The following is a 24,236-nucleotide window of genomic DNA, read 5'->3' as shown; positions in this document are numbered from 1 at the left end:
CCAATGTTGTTTAAAGAATTAGTATATTAAAACAACAGATAGTTTGGTTTAGAGATACAGCGTGGAAATAGGCCCTTGGCCCCCACCACCCCCACCACCCCCACGAGTCCGTGACGACCAGCGACCTCCGTACACTAGCATTATCCTACACACCAGGGACAATTTACAATTTTACCAAAGCCAATTAACCTACAAATCTGTACGTCTTTGGATTGTGGGAGGAAACCGGAGCCCTGGAGAAAAACCCACGTGGTCACGGGGAGAACGTACAAACCCCATACATGAAAGCCTTCGTGGTCACGATCGAACTCGGGTCACTGGCACTGGAAGGCAACAACTCTACCGCTGCACCACCGTGCCATCGTTACTGGGAGAATTTCTTTATTAAAATAGTGGTAACAGTTAATGGGAGAATTCAGTTATATATCAGTTTGGAAGTCTGTTATTGCAGCAATTTTATTAAAACTGTTGGGAGAATTGCAATTATTAAAATAGCAGGAGGCATTTTCTGGAGAAATAATTCATAAAAATAGCCAGGGACAGTTATGGGGATAATTCATTTATTATATCGGAGGAAGACAGCTTTTGCAAGAATTTATGTATTATAATATCAGGAGATAGTGCAGGGACATCTGATTTATTAGAACATCAGGGCCCAGTCATTGGAAGAATTCAGTTATTAAAATAGAGAGAGGCAGCTCGTGTGGGAATTCAATTATTAAAACTGGGAGACAATTAGTGGGAGACTTCAGTTCTGAAAGCAGAAGTAGACGGATACAGAGAAAATTCATTTATTGAAACAGCAGGAGACAGATGCTGGAAGAATACATTCAATGAAACATGGATGAATTCAGTTGTTATTATTAATGCAGTAAAATGGAGGCACAAGAAACTGCAGGTGATGGAATCTTGAGCAAAACACAAAATACTGGAGGAACGGAGTTATCACTTGTTATAGCAGATATAATAGTGCCACTTAAAAGACTTTTGGACAGGCACATGGATATGCAGGGGATGGAGGGACATGGGCTATGTTCAGGGTGATAAGTGATGGCTTTGGCATCATGTTTGGGCACAGAAATTGTGGGCTGAAGGGTTTGTTCTTGTGCTCTACTGGTCTGTGTAACACGTAGACTATTTTCTAAATGGGACGAATGCACAAAATCGGAGGTGCAAAGGGACTTGGGAGTGCTGGTGCAGGATTCCCAAAAAGTTAATCTGCAAGTCGAATCGGTAGTAAAAAAGCAAACACCATGCTAGCATTTATTTCAAGAGGGCTTGTATACAAAAACAGGGATGTAATGTTGAGGCTATAAGGACCTGGTCAGGCCACATTTGGAATATCATGTGCAATTTTGGGCACCATATTTGAGGAAGGATGTGCTGGCTCTGGAGAGGGTCCAGAGGAGGTTTACAAGAGTGATCCCAGGAATGAGTAGGTTAACTTCTGATGAGCGTTTGTCGGCACTGGGCCTGTACTCGCTGGAGTTTAGCAGAATGAGGGGGGACCTCATTCAAACATACAGAATAGTGAAAGGCTTGGATAGAGTGGGTGTGGAGAGGATGTTTCCATTAGTGGGAGAGTCTAGAACTAGAGGTCATAGCCTCTGAATTAAAGGACGTTCTTTTAGGAAGGAGTTGACGAGAAATTTCTTTAGTGAGAGGGTGGTAATTCTGTGGAATTTTTGTCACAGAAGGCTGTAGTGGCCAAGTCAGTGGATATTTTTAAGGCAGAGATAGATAGATTCTTGATTAGGTGTCAGAGGTTATGGGGAGAAGCAGGTGAATGGGGTTAGGAGGGAGAGATAGATCAGCCATGATTGAATGGTGGAATAGACTTGATGGGCCGAATGGCCCAATTCTACACCTATTCCTTATGACCTGTTCTATTTTCTATGTTAATAAGTAGGGGACAGCTATTGAGAAAATTTAGTTGCTATAGAGAGTTACTGGGATAATTAACTGAAATGGTTGGAAAGGTTTTCTGGGGGAATAAAATTATTCAAAGTGCTAGAGAAAGTCACAGAGAGAATGTATTTATTAGGACAGTGGAAGAAAATTACTGGGATAATTAATTTCTTAAATCACCTGGGGAGAATTTGTATTTTAATGTAGGTAAGGAGATTACAGGAAGAATTTATTTCATTGGAGAAACTGAGAATTTAGACGACAATTAGAGAGAAATCATTTTCTGAGGAAAATTCAGTTATGGGAACATGAGAGAGAGAGAGAGAGTTACAGGGCAATTAATTAATTCAAACATTGAGAAGCAATTATGATGAGAAATCAGTTATGAAAAGCAGCAGTAGACAGTTACGAGGAAAACATCTACAATCGGTTTTGTGGCAAAATCAGATATTAGACCATTTGGAGAAAATCACTGGGAATGTCATATATATATATGAGGAGAAATCACTGGGAGAATTCAATTATTAAAGAAACGAAGACAGGACTGGGAGATTTCAGTTACTAAAATAATTGGAGATAGTAACTGAGATAATACATTTATTAAAACAATGGGAGATGATACAATATTAACAGCAGACATTTGTAACTAGGTGAATCCTTTATTAAAACTGATGGAGACAGTTAAGTGGAGATTTTGTAGGCTAAATAAGTACCACCATCAGAATGAAGAACAGTCTGATGTTCTTAGGGAGGCACAGTGGTGCAGCGGTAGAATTACTGCTCTATAGCGGCAGAAACCCGAGTTCGATCCTGATCATGGATGGTCTGTACAGTGTTTGTACGTTCTTCCCGTGACCTGCGTATGTTTTCTCTGGGATCTCCAGTTTCCTCCCACACTCCAAAGACGTTCAGGCTTGTAGGTTAATTGGCTTGGTATTGGATAGTGTTAGTGTGCGGGGATCGCTGGTCGGCGAGGACTTGGTAGGCCAAAGGGCCTGTTTTGGCATTGTATCTCCAAACTAAACAGTTTCTTCTCCTCCGTTATCAGGCTTCAGAAGGGTCCTTCCATAAGCTTGAGTACAGACCGATTCATCTCTATCTCATTGTGCACATTGTATTTTGTCTATGGAACTGATGCGCTCCAATGCTGAGAACTATATTCTGCACTCTGTATCTTCCCATTTGCTCCGTCTGAGTTTGAACTGGTTGTATATATACCATGGTATATCTGATCTATTTGGATAGTTTAGTTTTGTTTATTGTCAAGTGTACCGAGTTACAGTGAAAAGCTTTAAATTGCATGCTAACCAGTCAGCTGACGTGCTGTCCCACCACTAAGGCAGAGTTGCTGCCTTACAACGCCAGAGACCCGGGTTCCATCCTGACTATCCAAGACTATATACGATTAAAACTGTGCGTCCATAGTGTACAGATACAGGATAAAGGGAATAACATTTATTGCAAGTTAAAGTCTGATTAAAGATAGTCCAAGGGTCTTCAATGAGGTAGATAGTAGCTCAGGACTGCTCTCTAGTTGGTGATAGGATGGAGCACATGACAATAAGCTAAACTAAACCCTGGTCTCCAATGAGACATGGTAACCAGGAAAGTTCCATTATTATAGCAGAAGGGGGCAGTTTCTCTGAGGAATTGGGATTAGTAAGTGGGAGAAATTCCTCATCAAAAAAGCGGAAGATTGTAATTGGCAGAATTTAGTTAGTGAAACAGTGACTGGGAGCAGTCTGTAATTAAAACCTTGGTAGGCAGTTTCAGGCAGAATTAATATATTACAAGGGTGGGGGTCAGATACAGAGAGACTTCATTTATTTAAATGGTGGGAGACAATTACTGGAGAAATCCCTCTTTACCACTGCAGAACAGGCCATGGGGGGGAAAAGGCAATTAGATCGTGGAAGGTAGTTACTGGGAAAATTCAGTTATTTGAAAAGAAGTAGACGGTTCTGAGGAACGATTGTAGGAGCAGTCATTGGGAGAAACCCTTTATTAAGACAGTCAGAGGCAGCGACTGTGAGAGTTTGGTTATTTAAACAGAATGAGCCAGTTCCTGGAGAACTCAGTACTTTTCAGTGCGAGACAGAGGTAGAAATCGTATTAAAATAGTGGGAGAAATGAATTATTTACATTTTAGGAACATTTATTTGGGCTGACCATTAATTTACAGAGTGGACAAATCTGTTCTAAAAAACCAGACAGTGTTACATAGAACATAGAACAGTACAGCACAGGAATAGACCCTTTGGCCCACAATGTCTGTGCTGACCACAATGCCAAGACCACCCCTTATCTGCCTGATCAATATCCCTTCATTCCTTGTTACTGGGAGATTTTGTTTATTGGAATAGTGGGACAGAGTTACTGGGAGAAATCCGTTAATTAAAACATGAGGAGGAAGTGTCTAGGAGAATTTTAGACATTCGAGATAGGGCGTGGATTTGACCCACCGAGTCCATGCCGACCGATGATCACGAGCCGATCAATGACGATCAATGATCATGATGGTAGAGTAGCTCCATCCTACACACCAGGGACAATTTACAGAAGCCAATTAACCTATAAACCCGCACATCTTTGGAGTGTGGGAGGAAACTGGAGTACCCGGAGAAAATCCGGTTACAGGGAGAACATATAAACTCTGTACAGACAGCACCCGTAGTCAGGATCAAATCTGGGTCTCTGGTGCTGTGAGGCTGCAACTCCTCCATCCGCTGTGCCACTGTGCCGCCCCTTCACCGTGTAGCCCTAGGTACAGTGAAATTCTTTGCTGCACACAATCCAGTAAAATCATTGTATAGATAAGCACAATCATAGATATGTACAAAAGTGCAACGATTGGAGTGTAATAGTAGACTTCACCGAGAGAGGATACAAAGAGTCGTCGCGTTTCTGATGCCTTCAAAGTTCTTAAGAGTGCTGTCTGATCTTGGCCTTAAAGGCGACACCGATCCTCTCCTCCGTCCGCCGCCATCTTGGAAACGGCCCTTTGTCCAGCATCCGCTGACTCCCGCCCTCCCTCCCTCCACCCTCCTCCCCGGTTCCCAGTCTTTAGGGTCGAGATGGAGACGAGCCTCGGATGACTCTGGGTGGGTTGCCGGTTCCGCGGCAGGGGAGCCAGGCCTGTTGTCGGGGTATGGCCTCTGATCGCCAGGTCCTACCGATGTGCTCTGGGTCCCTGCACGGATGTAAACTGTAAGAAGCAGTTACTGGGAGAATCCAGTTACTGAAAAAGTGGACAGCAGTAACGATAGAATCATACAGCACAGAAACAGGCCCTTCGGCCCAACTCGTCCGTGACGACCAAGATGGCCCACCCTATTTGGCCCATATCCCCCTCTACCTTTCCCACCCATGCACCTCTCCAAATGTTTTTTAAATGCTATTTTTGTACATGTCTCAACTACATCTTCTGGCAGCTCAATGTTATATGTTGCACTATATGTTGTACCCTTTAGTTTAGAGATAGAGCGCAGAAACAGGCCCTTCGGCCCACCGAGTCCATGTCGACCAGCGATCCCTGCACATCATCACTTATCCTACACACTAGGGACAATTTTACATCCATACCAGTGCCAATTAACCTACAAACCTGTACGTCTTTGTTGTGTGGGAGGAAACCAGAGCTCCCGGGAAAAACACGCAGGTCACGGGAAGAATGTACAAACTTCGTACAGACAAACACCTGTAGTCAAGATGGAACCCGGATCTCTGGTGCTGCAAGGAGGCAACTCTACCTCTGCGCCACTGTGCCACCCTTTAAAGAGTCCTGACCCAGAATGCCTCGAGTGCTGTCCTGACCTCCCATCTACCACATTGGAGACCCTCGGACAACTTGTCTACATCGGCGAGACCAAACGCAGGCTCAGCAATCGTTTCGCTCAACACCTTCGCTCAGTCTGCCTTAACCAACCTGATCTCCCGGTGGCTCAGCACTTCAACTCCCCCTCCCACTCCCAGTCTGACCTTTCTGACATGGGCCTCCTCCATTGTCATAGTGAGGCCCACTGCAAATTGGAGGAACTGCATCTCGTATCTCGCTTGGGCAGCTTACACCCCAGCGGTATGAACATTGATTTCTCTAACTTCAGATAGTTTCTCTGTCCCTCTCTTTCCCCTCCCCATTCCCAGTTCTCCCACTGTCTTCCTGTCTCCTACTACATCCTATCTTTGTTCCGTCCTCTCCCCTGACATCAGTCTGAAGAAGGGTCTCGACCCGAAACGTCGTCCATTCCTTCTCCTGAGATGTTGCCTGACCCGCTGAGTTACTCCACCATTTTGTGATACCTCGATTTGTACCAGCAGTTATTTTCCTACTCGGACTATCTATAATCGGACTTTACCTTGCACTAAATGTTATTCCCTTTATCCTGTATATGTGAACTGAGGACGGCTTGATTGTAATCATGTATAATCTTTTCGCTGACTGGATAGCACACAAACTAAAGCTTTTCACTGTGCTTCGGTACCCATGAGAATAATAAACTAAACTAAACTAAGCTAACCACCCTCTATGTGAAAGAATTGCCCCACAGGTTCCCATTAAATATTTCCCCACTCACCTGAAACCTATGCCCTCTAGTTCTTGATTTCCCCTACCCTGGGGGAAAAAGACTGTGCATTCACCCTATCTGTGCCCCCCCCCCCCCATCCCCCCACCCCCCCCCCCCCCCCCCCCCCCCCACCACCACTGTAAGATCACCTCTTAGTAAGTGAGAGAATCCAGTTATCAACATAGCAGAGGCAATTACTGGGGGATTTAATTTAATAAACAGTAGGACACAGTTACTGTGAGAATTCAATTATTATACAGCAGGAGACAGCTACTGGGAGAACTCAATTCAACAAAAGGGAACGGATTCTGGGAGAATTCACGTTATTAAAAAGGATGAAGGGTGTTACTGGCTAGGTTCACTTGTTAAAACAGTGGGAAACACTCACCGGGACTAAAAACATTCATTAGAACTGAGAGCGATTTACTGGAAGAATTCTGTTATTGAACTAGCAGGTGAAGTTACTGAGAGGATTAAATTATTAAAACAACAGAGACTGTCTCTGGGAGAATTCACTAATTAAAACAGTGGGAGACGGTTACTGGAAGAATTTTGTTTTTAAAAAAAACATGGGTAGAGAGTTACTGCTCGGATTCATTACTAAAATAATGGGAGACAATCTCTAGAAGAATTGTTGTGCTGCCACTCCTGGACTTACGTAAGGAATACGTTCCATGAACATAGGACTATCCTTGAATGGACTTTGCTGCCTTTACCTTGCACTAAACATTATTCACTTCTCATGTATCGGTACACTGTCAACGGTTTGATTATAATCGTGTATTGTCTTTCTGCTGACTTGTTCGCACTCAACAAAAGCTTTTCACTGTACCCCAGTACAGTACCTTGACAATAAACTAAACTGAAGTGTGGATGCAGCCCAGACCATCACACTAACCAACCTCCCTTCCATTGACTCCATTCCATTGCCTCGACAATGCCAGCAGCTTAATCAAGGACGAGTCGCACCCTGGCCATTCCCTCTTCTCCCCTCTCCCATCAGGCAAAGGTTATAGAAGTGTGAAATCGCACACCTCCAGATTCAGGGAGATGCTTCCTATCCCGCTGAGTTACTCCAGCACTCTACAGTCTCTTCACAGCTGTTATCAGGCAACTGAACCATTCTACCACAACTAGAGAGCAGCCGTAAACTACCATCTACCTCAATGGAAACCTTCGGACTAACTACATACAATCCAGTAGTGACTAGTGACGGACATTTACTACAAGCCCACCGACTCGCACAGCTATCTGGACTACACTTCTTCCCACCCGGTCCCTTGCAAAAAGTCTATCCCCTACTCCCAATTCCTCCGTCTACGCCGCATCTGCGCCCGGGATGAGGTGTTTCAGACTAGGGCTTCCGAGATGTTCTCGTTCTTCAGAAAACGGGGCTTCCCCTCCTCCATTATAGATGAGGCTCTCACTAGGGTCTCTTCTACATCCCGCAGCTCCGCTCTTGCTCCCCCTCCCCCCACTCGCAACAAGGACAGGATCCCCCTCGTTCTCACCTTCCACCCCACCAGCCAGCGGATCCAACATATCATCCACCAACATTTCCGTCACCTACAACGGGACCCCACCACTGGCCATATCTTCCCATCCCCTCCCCTCTCTGCATTCCGCAGAGACCGTTCCCTCCGTAACTCCCTGGTCCACTCGTCCCTTCCTACCCAAACCACCCTAACCCCGGGCACTTTCCCTTGCAACCGCACGAGATGCAACACCTGTCCCTTTACCTCCCCCCTCAACTCCATCTAAGGACCCAAACAGTTTTTCCAGGTGAGACAGAGGTTCACCTGCACCTCCTCCAACCTCATCTGTTGCATCCGCTGCTCTAGATGTCAACTTATTTATATCGGCGAAACCAAGCGCAGGCTCGGCGATCGCTTCGCTGAACACCTGCGCTCGGTCCGCATTAACGCAACTGATCTCCCGGTGGCCCAGCACTTTAACTCCCCCTCCCATTCCCAGTCTGACCTCTCTGTCATGGGCCTCGAGGCCCGCCGGAAATTGGAGGAGCAGCACCTCATATTTCGCCTGGGCAGTTTGCAGCCCGGTGGTATGAACGTCGACTTCTCCAACTTCAGATAGCTCCTCTGTCCCTCCCTTCCCCTCCTTCCCAGATCTCCCTCTATCTTCCTGTCTCCACCTATATCCTTCCTTTGTCCCACCCCCGACATCAGTCTGAAGAAGGGTCTCGACCCGAAACGTCACCCATTCCTTCTCTCCCGAGATGCTGCCTGACCTGCTGAGTTACTCCAGCACTTTGTGAATACATACAATCCAGTACTGGCTCTATCTTGCACTAAACGTTATTCCCATTATCATGTATCTGTGCACTGTGGATGGTTCGATTGTAATCATGCATTGTCATTCCGCTGACTGGTTAGCACGCAACAAAAGCTTTTCACTGTACCTCGGAACACGTGACAATAAACTAAATGTTACCTAAGTCTGAATCACCAACTAATACCGTTTTGGGGCACTTTCTGCGGTGCACAGCCTTCTGGGTAAGCATCGCCGCCATTGCCGGCTTGTTTTCAATAAAATCTTGTGTTCAGTGTTGTGGAGTTTACGAAGTGCCGCGTTAACGCTAGGGACTGAGTACAGAACTATTTATGTAAGTGCGAGTTTACGTAGGTTTATGTACGTCACCTACCCCGTAAGTCTGTATGTTGTTTTTTATATCCCCTTTCTTCCCCACCCCCCCTTTCCTGTTCCTCCTTCCATTTCCCCCACTATCACCCCCTTCGCCCCCTTCCACTTATATCCCTCCCTCTAGTTTTACATTTAACTCCTCTTTCACTCCTTTTCTTATCTGACATTGTGTCTCCATTTTGCCTCCTTTCGTCACCCTTTGGTGATCTTTATGTCGCTAGCCTTTGTCCACCCATCTGCCAATCAAGCCCCCTTTCCCATGCCCCTCACCTGTATCCACCTATCACTTAGTATAAGAAAATAACTGCAGATGCTGGTACAAATCGATTTATTCACAAAATGCTGGAGTAACTCAGCAGGTCAGGCAGCATCTCGGGAGAGAAGGAATCCATTCCTTCTCTCCCGAGATGCTGCCTGACCTGCTGACCAGCATTTTGTGAATAAATCCACCTATCACTTGTCAGGCTTTGTCCTGCACCCACCTCTCTTTTGCAGCTTACTCCCCACGACTACAGTAAGGTCCCGACCCGAAACATTGCCTATCCACGTCCTCCAGAAATGCTGTCTGACCCGCTGAATTACTCCAGCACGTTGTGTCCTACATTATATTAACAAGAGACAGTTATTGGAAGGGATCCTTGTTTTTAAAAAAAAGTGGGAGAAAGTTAGTGGTAGAAATTGTTATTTAAAAAAAGTGGGAGATAGTAGGTGGGAGAGATCAGTAATTAAAACTGCAGAGACAATTTGCTGGATTACTCAATCATTCAAACAGTGACAGGAATCAATTATTGTAGTAACTGTTAGACGGTAACTGAGCAACCTTAATTATCAAATTGGTAGGAGGCTGTTTCTGGGAGAATCCTGTCGTTTAAACAGTTTAGTTTAGAGATAAGCTGGCCCTTCAGCCCACCGGTCCACGCCGACTAACATTATCCTACACACACTGGGGACAGTTTACAATCTTTACCGAAGCCAATTAACCTACAAACCTGTACGTCCTTGGAATGTGGGAGGAAACCGGAGCACCCGGGCAAAGCCTATGCGGTCACGGGGAGAATGTACAAAATGTACTGACAGCACCCGTAGTCAGGATCGAACCCATGTCTCTGGCCCTGTAAGGCAACAACTCTACCGCTGCACCACGGAATAGTGTTATTAAATCTATTAGGTACTGTTACTTGCAGAATTTAGTTCTTAAAAGAGTGAGAGTCAGTTACTGGGAGAATTCACTGGTTAGACCTGTGGGATTTAGTTAGTTACAACATGGAAACAGGCCCCTTAGTTCATCTCAAGTTATAAGAAAATAACTGCAGATGCTGGTACAAATCGAAGGTATTTATTCACAAAATGCTGGAGTAACTCAGCAGGTCAGGCAGCATCTCAGGAGAGAAGGAATGGGCGACGTTTCGGGTCGAGACCCTTCTTCATCTCAAGTTATCTATCTAGTCCCATTCGCTTGTGTTTGGGCCACATCTCTTTCAACCTTTCCCATCTGTGTACCGATCCAAATGTCTTTTAGACGTTGTAATTGTACCTGCGTCTACCACCTTCTCTGGCAGATCATTCCATATACACACCACCCTCTGTGTGAAAAACATGCTCCTCCAATCTCTTTTAAATCTTTATCCTCTCACCTTAAACTTGTGCCCTACCATGTGGCAATTCCATATTAAGTCAGTGGGAGATGGTTACTGGAAGAATTGAGTTACTAAAATAGCTGGGGTCTGTAGGTTCATTGGTTCTCTGTGAATTGCCCCCAGCATGTTGGGAGTGGGTGAGAAAGTGGGCTAACATAAAACTCGTGTGAATGGGTGATCGATAGTTGGTGTAGACTCGATGAGACGAAGGGCCTGCTTCCATGCTGTATCTCAAAACTAACTAAAACAGTAAGAGTTTATATCTTTCCATATACCCACCACCCTGCGTGTGAAAAACCTGCCCTTCTTTTAAATCTTTCCCCTCTCACTTTAAACTCATGCCCTACCTAACAATGTGGCTATTCCGTATTGTCAGTTGGAGATAGTTATGGGAGAATTCAGTTATTAAATTAGTAGGGGTCATTCATAGGGCAACTTCAATCTTTCAAACAGCGGGGCCATGTAAAGGGAGAACTCGGCAGATAAAACAGAGGGATTCAGTGGATGAAGGGTGGCACGGTGGCGCAGTGGTAGAGTTGCTGCCTCACAGCGCCAGGGACCCGTGTTCGATCCTGACTACAGGTGCTGTCTGTACGGAGTTTGTATGTTCTCCCTGTTCTCTCAGAGTTTTCTCCGGGTGCTCTGGTTTCCTATCACATCCCAAAGACGTGCAGGTTTGTAGATTAATTGGCTACGGTAAAATTGAAAATTGTCCAAGGTGAAAAGGACTGTGTTAGTGTACGGGGTGTTTGCTGGTCGGCGCAGACCCGGTGTGCCGAAGGGCCTGTTTCTGTGCTGTATCTCTACAGTCTAAAGTCTAATTCAATGTTTTAAATAGTGGGATTCCCCTACTCTGATTTTAGACTGCATTTACCCTATCTATTCCTCATGATTTTGTACACCTCTATAAGATCACCTCTCATCTTCCTACGCTCCAAGGAATAAAGCCCTCGCCTGCTCAACCTCTCCCTGTAGCACTGTACTGTACTGTACTGTGCTGTACTGTACTGTGCTGTACTGTACTGTTCTGTGCTGTACTGTACTGTACTGTACTGTGCTGTACTGTACTGTACTGTACTGTGCTGTACTGTTCTGTGCTGTACTGTACTGTACTGTACTGTACTGTGCTGTGCTGTACTGGGCTGGGCTGTACTGTACTGTTCTGTGCTGTACTGTGCTGTGCTGTACTGTACTGTACTGTGCTGTGCTGTACTGGGCTGTGCTGTACTGTACTGTACTGTGCTGTACTGTACTGTACTGTACTGTGCTGTACTGTACTGTGCTGTGCTGTACTGTACTGTGCTGTACTGTACTGTACTGTGCTGTACTGTGCTGTACTGTACTGTGCTGTACTGTACTGTGCTGTACTGGGCTGTACTGTACTGTGCTGTACTGTACTGTGCTGTACTGTGCTGTACTGTGCTGTACTGTGCTGTGCTGTACTGGGCTGTACTGTACTGTGCTGTACTGTACTGTGCTGTACTGTGCTGTGCTGTACTGTGCTGTACTGTGCTGTACTGTGCTGTGCTGTGCTGTACTGTGCTGTACTGTACTGTGCTGTACTGTGCTGTACTGTGCTGTGCTGTGCTGTGCTGTACTGTACTGTACTGTACTGTGCTGTGCTGTGCTGTGCTGTGCTGTACTGTACTGTGCTGTGCTGTACTGTACTGTGCTGTACTGTGCTGTGCTGTACTGTGCTGTGCTGTACTGTACTGTGCTGTACTGTGCTGTGCTGTGCTGTGCTGTACTGTGCTGTACTGTGCTGTGCTGTACTGTGCTGTGCTGTACTGTGCTGTACTGTGCTGTGCTGTGCTGTACTGTGCTGTACTGGGCTGTACTGTGCTGTACTGTGCTGTGCTGTACTGTGCTGTACTGTGCTGTGCTGTACTGTGCTGTACTGTGCTGTGCTGTACTGTGCTGTGCTGTACTGGGCTGTACTGTACTGTACTGTGCTGTGCTGTACTGTGCTGTACTGTGCTGTACTGTGCTGTGCTGTGCTGTGCTGTGCTGTGCTGTGCTGTACTGTACTGGGCTGTGCTGTGCTGTACTGTGCTGTACTGGGCTGTACTGTGCTGTGCTGTACTGTACTGTGCTGTACTGTGCTGTGCTGTACTGTGCTGTACTGTGCTGTACTGGGCTGTACTGTACTGTACTGTGCTGTGCTGTGCTGTGCTGTGCTGTGCTGTGCTGTACTGTACTGGGCTGTGCTGTGCTGTACTGTGCTGTACTGGGCTGTACTGTGCTGTACTGTACTGTACTGTGCTGTGCTGTACTGTGCTGTACTGTGCTGTACTGTGCTGTACTGTGCTGTGCTGTACTGGGCTGTACTGTACTGGGCTGTACTGTACTGTACTGGGCTGTACTGTGCTGTGCTGTACTGGGCTGTACTGTACTGTACTGGGCTGTGCTGTGCTGTGCTGTACTGGGCTGTGCTGTGCTGTACTGTGCTGTACTGGGCTGTACTGTGCTGTGCTGTACTGTGCTGTGCTGTACTGTGCTGTGCTGTACTGTACTGTACTGTACTGGGCTGTGCTGTGCTGTACTGTGCTGTACTGTGCTGTGCTGTGCGGTGCTGTACTGTACTGGGCTGTACTGTGCTGTACTGTGCTGTGCGGTGCTGTACTGTACTGTACTGTAGCCGCACTACTGTGCTGTACTGTGCTGTACTGTGCTGGGCTGTACTGGGCTGTACTGTGTTGGGTTGTGCTAGGCTGTGCTGTACTGTGCTGTACTGTACTGGGCTGTACTGTCCTGTACTGTACTGTGCTGTACTGTGCTGTGCTGTGCTGTGCTGTACTGTACTGTGCTGTACTGTACTGTGCTGTGCTGTACTGTACTGTGCTGTGCTGTGCTGTACTGTACTGTACTGTGCTGTGCTGTGCTGTACTGTGCTGTGCTGTGCTGTGCTGTACTGTGCTGTACTGTGCTGTACTGTACTGTGCTGTACTGTGCTGTACTGTACTGTGCTGTACTGTGCTGTACTGTGCTGTACTGTACTGTGCTGTACTGTGCTGTGCTGGGCTGTACTGTGCTGGGCTGTACTGTGCTGGGCTGTACTGTACTGTGCTGTACTGGGCTGGGCTGTACTGTACTGGGCTGTACTGTGCTGTGCTGTACTGTGCTGTGCTGTACTGTGCTGGGCTGTACTGTGCTGGGCTGTACTGTGCTGGGCTGTACTGTACTGTGCTGTACTGGGCTGGGCTGTACTGGGCTGGGCTGGGCTGTGCTGTACTGTGCTGTACTGGGCTGTGCTGTACTGGGCTGTACTGGGCTGTGCTGTACTGGGCTGTACTGGGCTGTGCTGTACTGGGCTGTGCTGTACTGGGCTGTACTGGGCTGGGCTGTACTGTGCTGGGCTGAGCTGGAGCGCGGGGCGGAGCCTCAGTGCGCGCCCCCGGCCCGGCTCCCTTGCAGCCCGTGCGCGCTCCCGCGGTGGGTTATTTATAGCATCTTTAAAAAAACCATTTCCACTTTTATCCGCGGCGACCTGCGCTGGACTGTGTGATGACTGCATTGGTGCTTTGATTGCAGCGGCCGTGTGTGTGTGTGTGTGTGGGGCAGTCTTGCAAACATTCATTGTGGGGGCTCTGGTTACAATATCCAGGGGGGGGTGGAGTGGAGGCGTCTGTGACGGGCAACTGGGTCTCTCTACCCACCCTACTGCTGCACAGAGAGAGAGGGAGAGAGAGGGGGAGAGAGAGGGAGAGAGAGAGAGAGAGAGAGAGAGGAGGGAGGGAGGGAGAGAGGGAGAGAGGGAGGGAGGGGGAGAGAGAGGGAGGGGGAGAGGGAGGGAGGGGGAGAGGGGGAGGGGAGGGAGGGGAGAGAGAGAGAGAGAGAGAGAGAGAGAGAGAGAGAGAGAGAGAGGAGAGAGGAGAGAGACGAGAGAGAGAGAGAGAGAGGCAGTGGCAGCAACCAAGAGGGCGCGCTCCCTGCTTGTGCATCAGTAGCAATTTTGTATCTGAATCCATCTGAGAGGGAGGAAAGGGTGGGGAGAGAGAGAGAGAGAGAGAGAGAGAGAGAGAGAGGAGGGTGGTGGGGAGAGAGAGAGAGAGGAGGGTGGGGGGAGAGAGAGAGAGAGGAGGGTGGGGGGAGAGAGAGAGAGAGGAGGGTGGGGGGAGAGAGAGAGAGAGGAGGAGGGGGGGAGAGGGGTTTAAGAGAAGAGAGGGAGGGCGGGGAGGGGGAGGAGAGAGAGAAAGGGAAAATAGGGGAGGAGAGAGAGAATAGGGGAGGAGATAGAGAGAGGAGGGGGAGAGGGAGGAGGAGGAGGGTGTGGAGTGGGGTGGGGAGGGGGGAGGGGGGTGAAAGGCAGGGCGAGGAGTCCAGAGACAGCCATGGGTTGTTTGGGCAACAGCAAGACGGAGGATCAGCGGCACGATGAGAAAGCCCAGCGAGAAGCCAACAAGAAAATCGAGAAGCAATTGCAAAAAGACAGGCAGGCGTACAAAGCGACACACCGGCTGCTTCTGCTGGGTAAGCGACGTGGGGCGGCTGGTCTTACAATGGAGGGAGCTCCTCTCCATGTATCTCCATGTATCTGCCTCTCCATGTATCTCCATGTATCTCAGTGTGGCAACATCGGGGTGCAGAGCCCGGCGTATCTTCCTATTGCAATATAATACCAATGGACTGCACTTTGATGTGTATGTGTGTGTGTGCACTGCGGCCGAGGGCTCCTCGGTATCGCCCCTTTGTATTTCAGAATCGTGTTTCAGGAAGGCTTTGGTGTTTTTTAGTTTTAAATTTCTTGCGATATGATGTCAACCGAGTGCATCCTGATGTAGCGTCGTGTTGCAACGCAGTGCCGGCGGAGTGCTCTTCGAAAATATACTGCAACATCATCTTTGTATTGCAATATAGCATCAAAATAATGCGCCTTGTTGTATATGTCAGTGGCACGCTCCACAACGTATCTTTACATTGCAACACTGTGTCAGCGGAGTGCTCGGTCATCTTAAGTTGTAACAGGATATCAGTGAAATGCTCCTCGTTTTATCTGTTCTGCATTATATGTATCCTTGCATCAATGCTTGCTGTGTCTTTACACCACGATATTTCAATGGAGTCTACCTAGATATGTCACCCAGGGTTGGTTGCAGTGTTCCTGTGCTGTACTGTTGTATTGCGATACGATATCAGTGGGATGCACTTTGATATTCGCTTGTACTGCAAGGTAACGTGAATGGCTTGCTCCTTGAAACCTATATTGCAACGTAGTGCCAATGCAGGACTCCTTGATGTATATATGTATTGCAACACCACGTGAATAGGATTGATTTCCCTTCCTTTAAATCGCAACCTTATGCGAGTGTGAATTAGCACGTTGTCATAATATTGCAATATGTGAGTGCTGTGCTCCATGTGTTTTTGAACTTGCAACAACATGTCAATGGAGTGCAGCTTGATGCATCCGTGTTGCAATGTTGTCAACATGCCTCTCCTCACCATATTGTCTTGAGTTGCAATATTGTGGCAAGCAAGCTGTGTATCATAATGTGGTAACTTGATGCCCTACTAGTTTCACTGTTCATGTCCCTTCGTTGTCACCTCTTCAACAGCCAACAATGGACCATTGTGGGCTCCACCTTTCCTGGGTCATCGGTGGCGGCTGTGATTTGTTCTGAGCCTTTCCATACCTCTAGTTTCCCTATCCCCTGACTCTCAGTCTGAAGAAGGGTCGAGACCCGAAATGTCACCCATTCCTTTTCTCCAGAGATGCCGCCTGACCCACTGAGTTAACCCAGCACTTTGTGTTTATCTTCTGTGTAAACCAGCATTTTCAGTTCCTTCCTGTGCATAACCTGATTCTATTTGGTATGGCCCATGCTCCTTGTCTTGTACTGTCACAGGGGCCCTCCTCTCTGTCAACCCTTAAGATAATACAAGATGTTCATGCATTATAGGAGCAGAATTAGACCATTTGGCTCATCAAGTCTACTGCACCATTCAATCATGGACGATCTGTCTTTCCCTCTCAACCCCATTCTCCTGCCTTCTCCCCGTAACCCCCATACTAATCTAGAAACTATCAGTCTCCACATTAAAAATATCCATTGATATGGCCTCCACAGCCATCTGTGGCAATGAATTCCACAGATTCACCACCCCCAAAATGGAGATATGATGATGGTGTTAATTACAGTAAGGAATGCAAAAATACAGACAATGTATGTTGAAAAGTCTGTGTGTACGTTTATATACACTGTGTGTACGTTTATGTGCGTTCTGTTTCGTTCTCTCTCACACACACGCAGAATAGTAAGGTGGTTTTGTGCTGCTAATTCTATTTTTTTATTTGCTTGTATCTGCTTCTTTTTCAGGGGCTGGTGAATCTGGAAAAAGTACAATTGTCAAGCAAATGCGAATCTTGCACGTCAATGGATTTAATGCTGAGTAAGTTTTTGTTTTGTTGCTTGCTGCGTTTAGGGTTGAAGGTGCAGTTGCATTGGGGGGGGGGTAAAATAAAATCTGTTGGAAGAACTCAACAGGCTGAGCAGTGTGAAAGATAGACACAAAATCTTGGAGTAACTCAATGGGTCAGGCAGCATCTCTGGAGAAAATGGATAGGTGACATTTCGGGTCAGGACCCTTCTTCAGACTGATATCAAATGTTCTAAAAAGAACTATTCTTGGTTAGTTCGGGTGCCGGGGGTGATGTGGAGAAGGCAGGAGAATGGTGTTGTGAGGAAAAGATAGATCAGCCATGATTAAAAGGCAGAGTAGACTTGATGGGCCGAACTTATGAAGTATCTTTGGAGGGGGAGAGGAATTGTTGACACTTCAGGTCGAGGACTTGCATGAAGTAGGTCAGTTGGATATGGATTGGGAGGAGGAAGTGGGATAATAGACAATAGACAATAGGTGCAGGAGTAGGCCATTCAGCCCTTCGAGCCAGCACCGCCATTCAATGCGATCATGGCTGATCACTCTCAATCAGTACCCCGTTCCTGCCTTCTCCCCATACCCCCTCACTCCGCTATCCTTAAGAGCTCTATCCAGCTCTCTCTTGAAAGCATCCAACGAACTGGCCTCCACTGCCTCCACTGCCTTCTGAGGCAGAGAATTCCACACCTTCACCACTCTCTGACTGAAAAAGTTCTTCCTCATCTCCGTTCTAAATGGGATGAGAAGAATGTTTAGTAAAACACAAAATGCTGGAGGAACTCAGCGGGTCAGGCAGCATCTCTGGAGGACATGGATAGGCTTAGCTTAGTTTATTATTGTCACGTGTACCGAGGTGCATTGAACAGCTTCTTTGTTGCTTGCTATCCAGTCATGATTCCATTCAAGCCATCCACAGTACACAGATACAGGATAATGCTTAGTGTAAGGTTAAGTCCAGTAAAGTGATTGGAGGTAGTCTGAGGGCCTCCAATTAGGTAGATGGTAAATCAGGACTGCACTCCAGACGTTTTGTGTCGGGACCCGTCTTTAGACCTCACGATTCCAGTGTCTGCAGTCTCTTGTGTGTCCTGAGAGGATATTTGTTGGTATGTACCAAAGATAGACACAAAGTGCTGGAGTAACTCAGCGGGTCAGGCAGCATCTCTGGAGACAAAGGATGAGTGACATTTTGGGTTGGGGCGTTTCTTCAGATCCCCCTCCATACAGCTGAACTGATTTTTGAGAACATTAGATAGATTGGTTTTGCAAGTAGTTTTCTGTTGATATTGCAGCAACATTTGGGATATCTTGAGAGTAGCAGCAACAAAGTGACATCTCGCCCTCTCTCCAGGTTGATAGGTAGCTAAACACGAACATGCTTTGTTTCTACAACCATGATAGACCCCTTATTGCTGAATAGAAGGGAACATGTAAGGAGCAGGGGGGGGGGGGAGGGGTGGGTGGGTGGGGGGGGAGGGGTGGGTGGGGGGGGGAGGGGTGGGTGGGGGGCACAGCAGTGGAGCTGCTGCCTGACAGCGCCAGAGACCCGGGTTTGATCCTGACCACAGGTGCTGACTGTACGGAGTTTGTACATTCTCTCAGTGGGTTTCCTCCGGGTGCTCCGGTTTCCTCCCACACTCCAAAGACGTGCGTGTTTGTAGGTTAATTGGCTTCTGTAAATTGTCTCCCGAGCCTGCACTGGACCCAGTGTTACAGAAGATCGATGGTCAGCATGGAGTTGGTGGGCCGAAGGGCCTGCTGCCACGCTGCACCTCTGATTCGAAATTTACCTTGAATAACTCAAGCCATTCCTGTTCTTTTTTAACACAGAGAAAAGAAGATGAAAGTGCAAGATATTAGGAAAAATATTAAAGATGCCATAGTGGTAAGTGTTCTGATGGTTTTTGCTCATTCTATTGAGAAATACGCATTGATGTGACTGAGCGGGCCTTTAATTTTTGCTTAGCAGCACAAATCCAGCTTTGTCACTCTCCGATTAATGTCCATAACTATTTCCTATCCATTTTCAGACGATAGTCTCAGCAATGAGCACTTTAATACCTCCGGTCCAGTTGGCCAACCCAGAGCACCAGCTTCGATTGGATTATATTAAGAGCATTGCCCTTCTTTCTGACTTTGAATACACACAGGTAAGAACCGTTTACCTTTCACAGATCGGTTGTTGGATTTTCTCTTTCAGATGTTGTTTCAGTGTGGTTGGCAATCTCCCTTGCTTTTTTTTGGCTTTCTCCCTAGTCTTAGAGAATAGAAGTTTAGTTTGAAGGTAGACACAAAATGCTGGAGTAACTCATCAGGACAGGCGGCATCTCTGGAGAGAAGGAACGGGGGACGTTTTGGGTCGAGACCCTTGTTCAGAGTTCCAGTTTAGTTTGTTGTCACGTGTGCTGAGGTACAGTGAAAAGCTTTTGTTGCGTGCTATCCAGTCAGCGGAAAGACAATACGTTATTACCGTCGGGTCATTCACAGTGTACAGATACATGATGAGGGAGTCACGTTTATTGCAAGATAAGGCCAGTAAAATCTGATCAAAGAAAATCCGAGGGTCTCCAAATGAGGTGGATTGTAGTTGAGGACTGCTCTCTAGTTGTGGTGTGATGGTTCAATTGTCTGATAACGGCTGGGCAGAAGAAATACCAATGAAGATACAATACTGGGAAATGTTAAAAGGGGCTGAAAGACTGTCTGTCAGATGGTCCTTGCAGTCCATTCCTGACCGGCACTGTTTGCTGTTGAACAAGGAAACTTATACAAAGTTGGTCATCGTGCCATTGAAGGCAGCATGCAAAAACGGTATCATGGTTGATTGCATGCTGCACTCTGTTGCACAGTCAGCTGCTGCGATCATGTGCCGCTCCTGATTATACTGATTAGAACAAAGCTTGACAACAGGCAAATGCCTGTTCACCGTTCCATCCTTCTCTTGTAGGATGTGGCAAATGCTGTTTGTCACCCCTCGAACCAACCAATTGCGATACTATTCCAGTGTCGGTCATCGTGCAGCATTGCTGCAAAGTTGCTCCACTGCATTAGTGCCTCGATTATTAATCCTCAGGACAGCTTGCATCAGAGATGCAACAAACCTGAATAGAAATGGCCTGTCGCTTTTCTTTTTCTTGTGGTGCAATTCAGATGGTTGTTAGGAAGTGTTTAGCTCGTTGTTTGTAAAATGTGCAAGCTTATCCCTATGTTGTGTAAGAGCTTACAGCCGTCCATTACTTTGGTAGAAACATAGAACTGCAAATGCTAGGTTTATGCCAAAGTCCATTACTTTAATGTAGGAAGGGTATCGACCCAAAATGTCACCCATTCCTTTTCTCCAGAGATGCTGCCTGTCCCGCTGAGTTACTCCAGCATCTTGTGTCTATCTTCAGTGTAAACCTTCCTGCAGGAAGGAACTGCAGATGTTGGTTTACACTGAAGATAGACCCAAGATGCTGGAGTAACTCAGCGGGACAGGCAGCATCTCTGGAGAAAAGGAAGGGGTGACGTTTTGGGTCGATACCCTTCTTCAGATTGAAAGTCAGGGAAGAGGGAAACAAGTGATATGAAGTTTACTGTGCTGAGAGAATGTACTGTATAGCTTTGTTGGGAGAAATGCAAAGATTTTAAATGGAAAATATTGATGGAGGAAATGTTACTGTTGTAGATGTTTTATTAATATTGAGTTTATTCTCAATTTTTTATTTTACAAAAAATGGCCATTATCGATTATCCTGAGTAAAGAAAACCTGTGAAAATTGTGAAATATGTTATTTTATTTCCTCCCTTTCTTTGTTGCAGATTATGGAGACCTTAGTGCAATATTGTTTATTAAACCAATTGTAATTACAGTTGAGATCAGATCAAGCAGTTGGGTGGGTTTCAACAGTTAATTTGGCCTGATGTCGGTGGGGTCACGTTAGACGTATTGTGCTTACTTTTGGTCACCCTGTTGCAGGAAAGATGTTGTTGAGCTGGAAAGACCGCAGAGAAGGAAGAGGCCAAGGATGTGGCCAGGATTGGAGGGTCTGAGCTACAGGGAGAGATTGGGCAGGCTAGGACTTTATTGCTTGTAGCACAGGAGGCTGAGGGGTGATTTTAGGGGTGTGGAGATTGTGTCGGATCATAAGGGTGAATGGGCAGAGTCCTTTACCCACGGTAGGGGAATCAAGAACCAGAGGACATAGGTTTAAGGTGATGGGGGACAGATCTAATAGGAACCTGAAGAGCAATGTTTTCACACAGAGGGTGGGTATATGGAACGAGCTGCCAGAGGAGGTGGTTGAGGCAAGTACAATCACAACATTAAAAAAATATTTGGACAGGTGCATGGAGAGGAAAGGTTTAGAGGGAGATAGGCCAAATGTGGGCAGATGGGACTAGTGTAGATGGAGCACCTTGGTCAGCATGGGCACGTTTGGCCGAAGGGCTGTTTCCATGTTGTATGCCTATGAGTTATTTAATTCTGAATTTTTCTGGGTTTAGTCACTTGGGAAATGCTGACATCTGCATATATGGCAAAAACAAGCAATTTTCTTGCGTCGCTGTCTGCTAGTGAAAGGTATTGGCTATTTAAGAGCGAGTTACAGACGTTAGAGTTAGAGGGAGTTACAGGGAGTACAGAGAAGGTTCACCAGATTGATCCCTGGGATGGCAGGACTTTCATATGAAGAAAGACTGGATAGACTGGGCTTGTACTCGCTGGAATTTAGAAGACTGAGGGGGGATCTTATAAAAACATATAAAATTATTAAGGGGTTGGAGAGGCTAGATGTGGGAAGATTGTTCCCGATGTTGGGGAAGTCCAGAACTAGGGGTCACAGCTTAAGGATAAGGGGGAAGTCCTTTAGGACCGAGATGAGAAAACATTTCTTCACACAGAGAGTGGTGAGTCTGTGGAATTCTCTGCCACAGAAGGTAGTTGAGGCCAGTTCATTGGCTATATTTAAGAGGGAGTTAGATGTGGCCCTTGTGGCTAAAGGGATCAGGGGGTATGGAGAGAAGGCAGGTACAGGTTACTGAGCTGGATGATCAGCTGTGATCATATTGAATGGCGGTGCAGGCTCGAAGGGCCAAATGGCCTACTCCTGCACCTATTTTCTATGTTTCTATGAGTTCTCAAAAAAATTGTTCCAAATAAACTTTTTATTGTTCACTGGTGTTCCACTAATGGCATATCTCCACCTGGTTTATCATGATTCTCTTGAGATACAAAATGTAACCTGATTGTCTTCGATTCTCTAGATAGGTAGCAATGACACGGATTGTGTTGAAGTTAAATTAGTTTGGTTCTGTTGCTTTAAGGGGTGTCTATTATTCGAGTTTCAGAATGTAACATTTACTTGCGGGGCGATTTACGTAAGTGGCGGGCGGCATGGTGGTAAAGTTGATGCCTTACAGCGCCAGAGACCCGGGTTCCATCCTAACTCCGGGTGCTGTTTGTAAGGAGTTTGTATGTTCTCCCCGTGACCTGCGTGGGTTTTGTCCGGGAGCTCCGGTTTGCTCCCACGCGTGCATGTTTGTAGGCTAATTATCTTCGGTAATATTGTAAATTGTCCCCAGTGTGTGTCTGTGTGTGTAGGATAGTGTTAGTGTGGGGGGATCGCTGGTCGGCGTGGACCCGGTGAGCCAGTATCCGCACTGTATCTCTAAACTAAACTAGTCACTTGGGAAATGCTGACATCTGCATATATAGAAACATAGAAACATAGAAAATAGGTGCAGGAGTAGGCCATTCGGCCCTTCGAGCCTGCACCGCCATTCAATATGATCATGGCTGATCATCCAACTCAGTATCCCGTACCTGCCTTCTCTCCATACCCCCTGATCCCTTTAACCACAAGGGCCACATCTAACTCCCTCTTAAATATAGCCAATGAACTGGCCTCAACTACCTTCTGTGGCAGAGAATTCCACAGATTCACCACTCTCTGTGTGAAAAAGAAGTTCTCATCTCGGTCCTAAAAGACTTCCCCCTTATCCTTAAACTGTGACCCCTTGTTCTGGACTTCCCCAACATCGGGAACAATCTTCCTGCATCTAGCCTGTCCAACCCCTTAAGAATTTTGTAAGTTTCTATAAGATCCCCCCTCAATCTTCTAAATTCCAGCGAGTACAAGCTGGAACTAACAATTTTCCCGAGTCTTGAATTGTGTTGAAGGTAAATTAGTTTTGTTCTGTTACTTTAAGAGGTTTCCAGTATTCGGGTTTCAGATTGTAACATTTACTTCTTAAAGCATCTCCCTCCCTCTCCTTTCAGAGACTATCTTAAAATCTAATTGTCGGGTCAAGGCATTTTATGATATTTTTAGTAGCCCCGATTGTGTTTACGCCCTGCTGAATGCCTACGGTCATTTTGCTACATCAAAGATGCTATATAAATGTGTGTTGTTGCTCTGAAACAATTTTATCAAAACTTTATCAAAGATATGCTGGTCTAAAGGGCTTTTGGCACATTGACCTTCATCAAAGTATTGAGTACAGAAGTTGGGAAGTCATGTTGCAGTTATATAAGATGTTGGTGAGGCCTCATTTAGAGTATCGTGTTCAGTTTTGGGCACTGTGTTATGGGAAAGATGTTGTTAAGTTGGAAATGGTATAGTGAAGATTTATAAAGATGTCGCCAGGACTAGAGGGTCTGAGCAAAAGGGAGAGATTGAGCAGTCTGGGACTCTATTCCCTGTAGCGCAGGAGGATGATGGGTGATCTTATAGAGGTGTATAAAATCCTGAAAAGATGACAGGGTGGAGGCACAGAGTCTCTCTCGCCCAGAGTGGGGGAATCGAAAATAAGGGGGCATAGGTTTACGCTGATGGGGGAAGGAAAGACATTGCAGGAATCTGAGGGGTAACCTTTTCACGCAAAGGGTGGTGCGTGTGTGGAACCAGCTGACGGAGGGGTGTGTGTGTGCGTGTGACCCACCAAGTCCACACCGGCCAGCAATCAACCCATTCACTACACTTCACTCGGGACAATTTTACAACTTACCGAAGTCAATTAGGATACAAACCTGTACGTCTTTGGAGTGTGGGAGGAAACCGCAGCACCTGGAGAAAACCCACGCAGGTCACAGGAAGAACAAACA

At 46.5% G+C, this 24,236-nt stretch overlaps 1 protein-coding gene across 2 annotated transcripts in view; it reads left to right on the top strand.

Moving 5' to 3' along the window:
• Positions 1 to 24,236, top strand: part of LOC144592886 (guanine nucleotide-binding protein G(s) subunit alpha-like) — a 219,896-nt gene that overhangs the window by 55,052 nt on the left and 140,608 nt on the right. Inside the window, exons 1-4 of one of the 2 annotated variants that reach the window (XM_078398092.1) lie at positions 15,055 to 15,241; positions 17,089 to 17,161; positions 18,983 to 19,037; positions 19,183 to 19,302. In XM_078398092.1, coding sequence (XP_078254218.1) covers positions 15,103 to 15,241; positions 17,089 to 17,161; positions 18,983 to 19,037; positions 19,183 to 19,302 — 387 coding nt within the window. In that variant the 5' untranslated portion in view covers positions 15,055 to 15,102. Of the gene's footprint in view, positions 1 to 15,054; positions 15,242 to 17,088; positions 17,162 to 18,982; positions 19,038 to 19,182; positions 19,303 to 24,236 lie in introns of those variants that run through there. The other variant, XM_078398091.1, reaches the window with a different exon arrangement.

This window comes from Rhinoraja longicauda, chromosome 4 (genome assembly GCF_053455715.1).
Source record: "Rhinoraja longicauda isolate Sanriku21f chromosome 4, sRhiLon1.1, whole genome shotgun sequence".
Classification (NCBI taxonomy): domain Eukaryota; kingdom Metazoa; phylum Chordata; class Chondrichthyes; order Rajiformes; family Arhynchobatidae; genus Rhinoraja; species Rhinoraja longicauda.
Note: the sequence above shows the minus strand (reverse complement) of the source record. Positions and strands in the feature narration are given on the sequence as shown.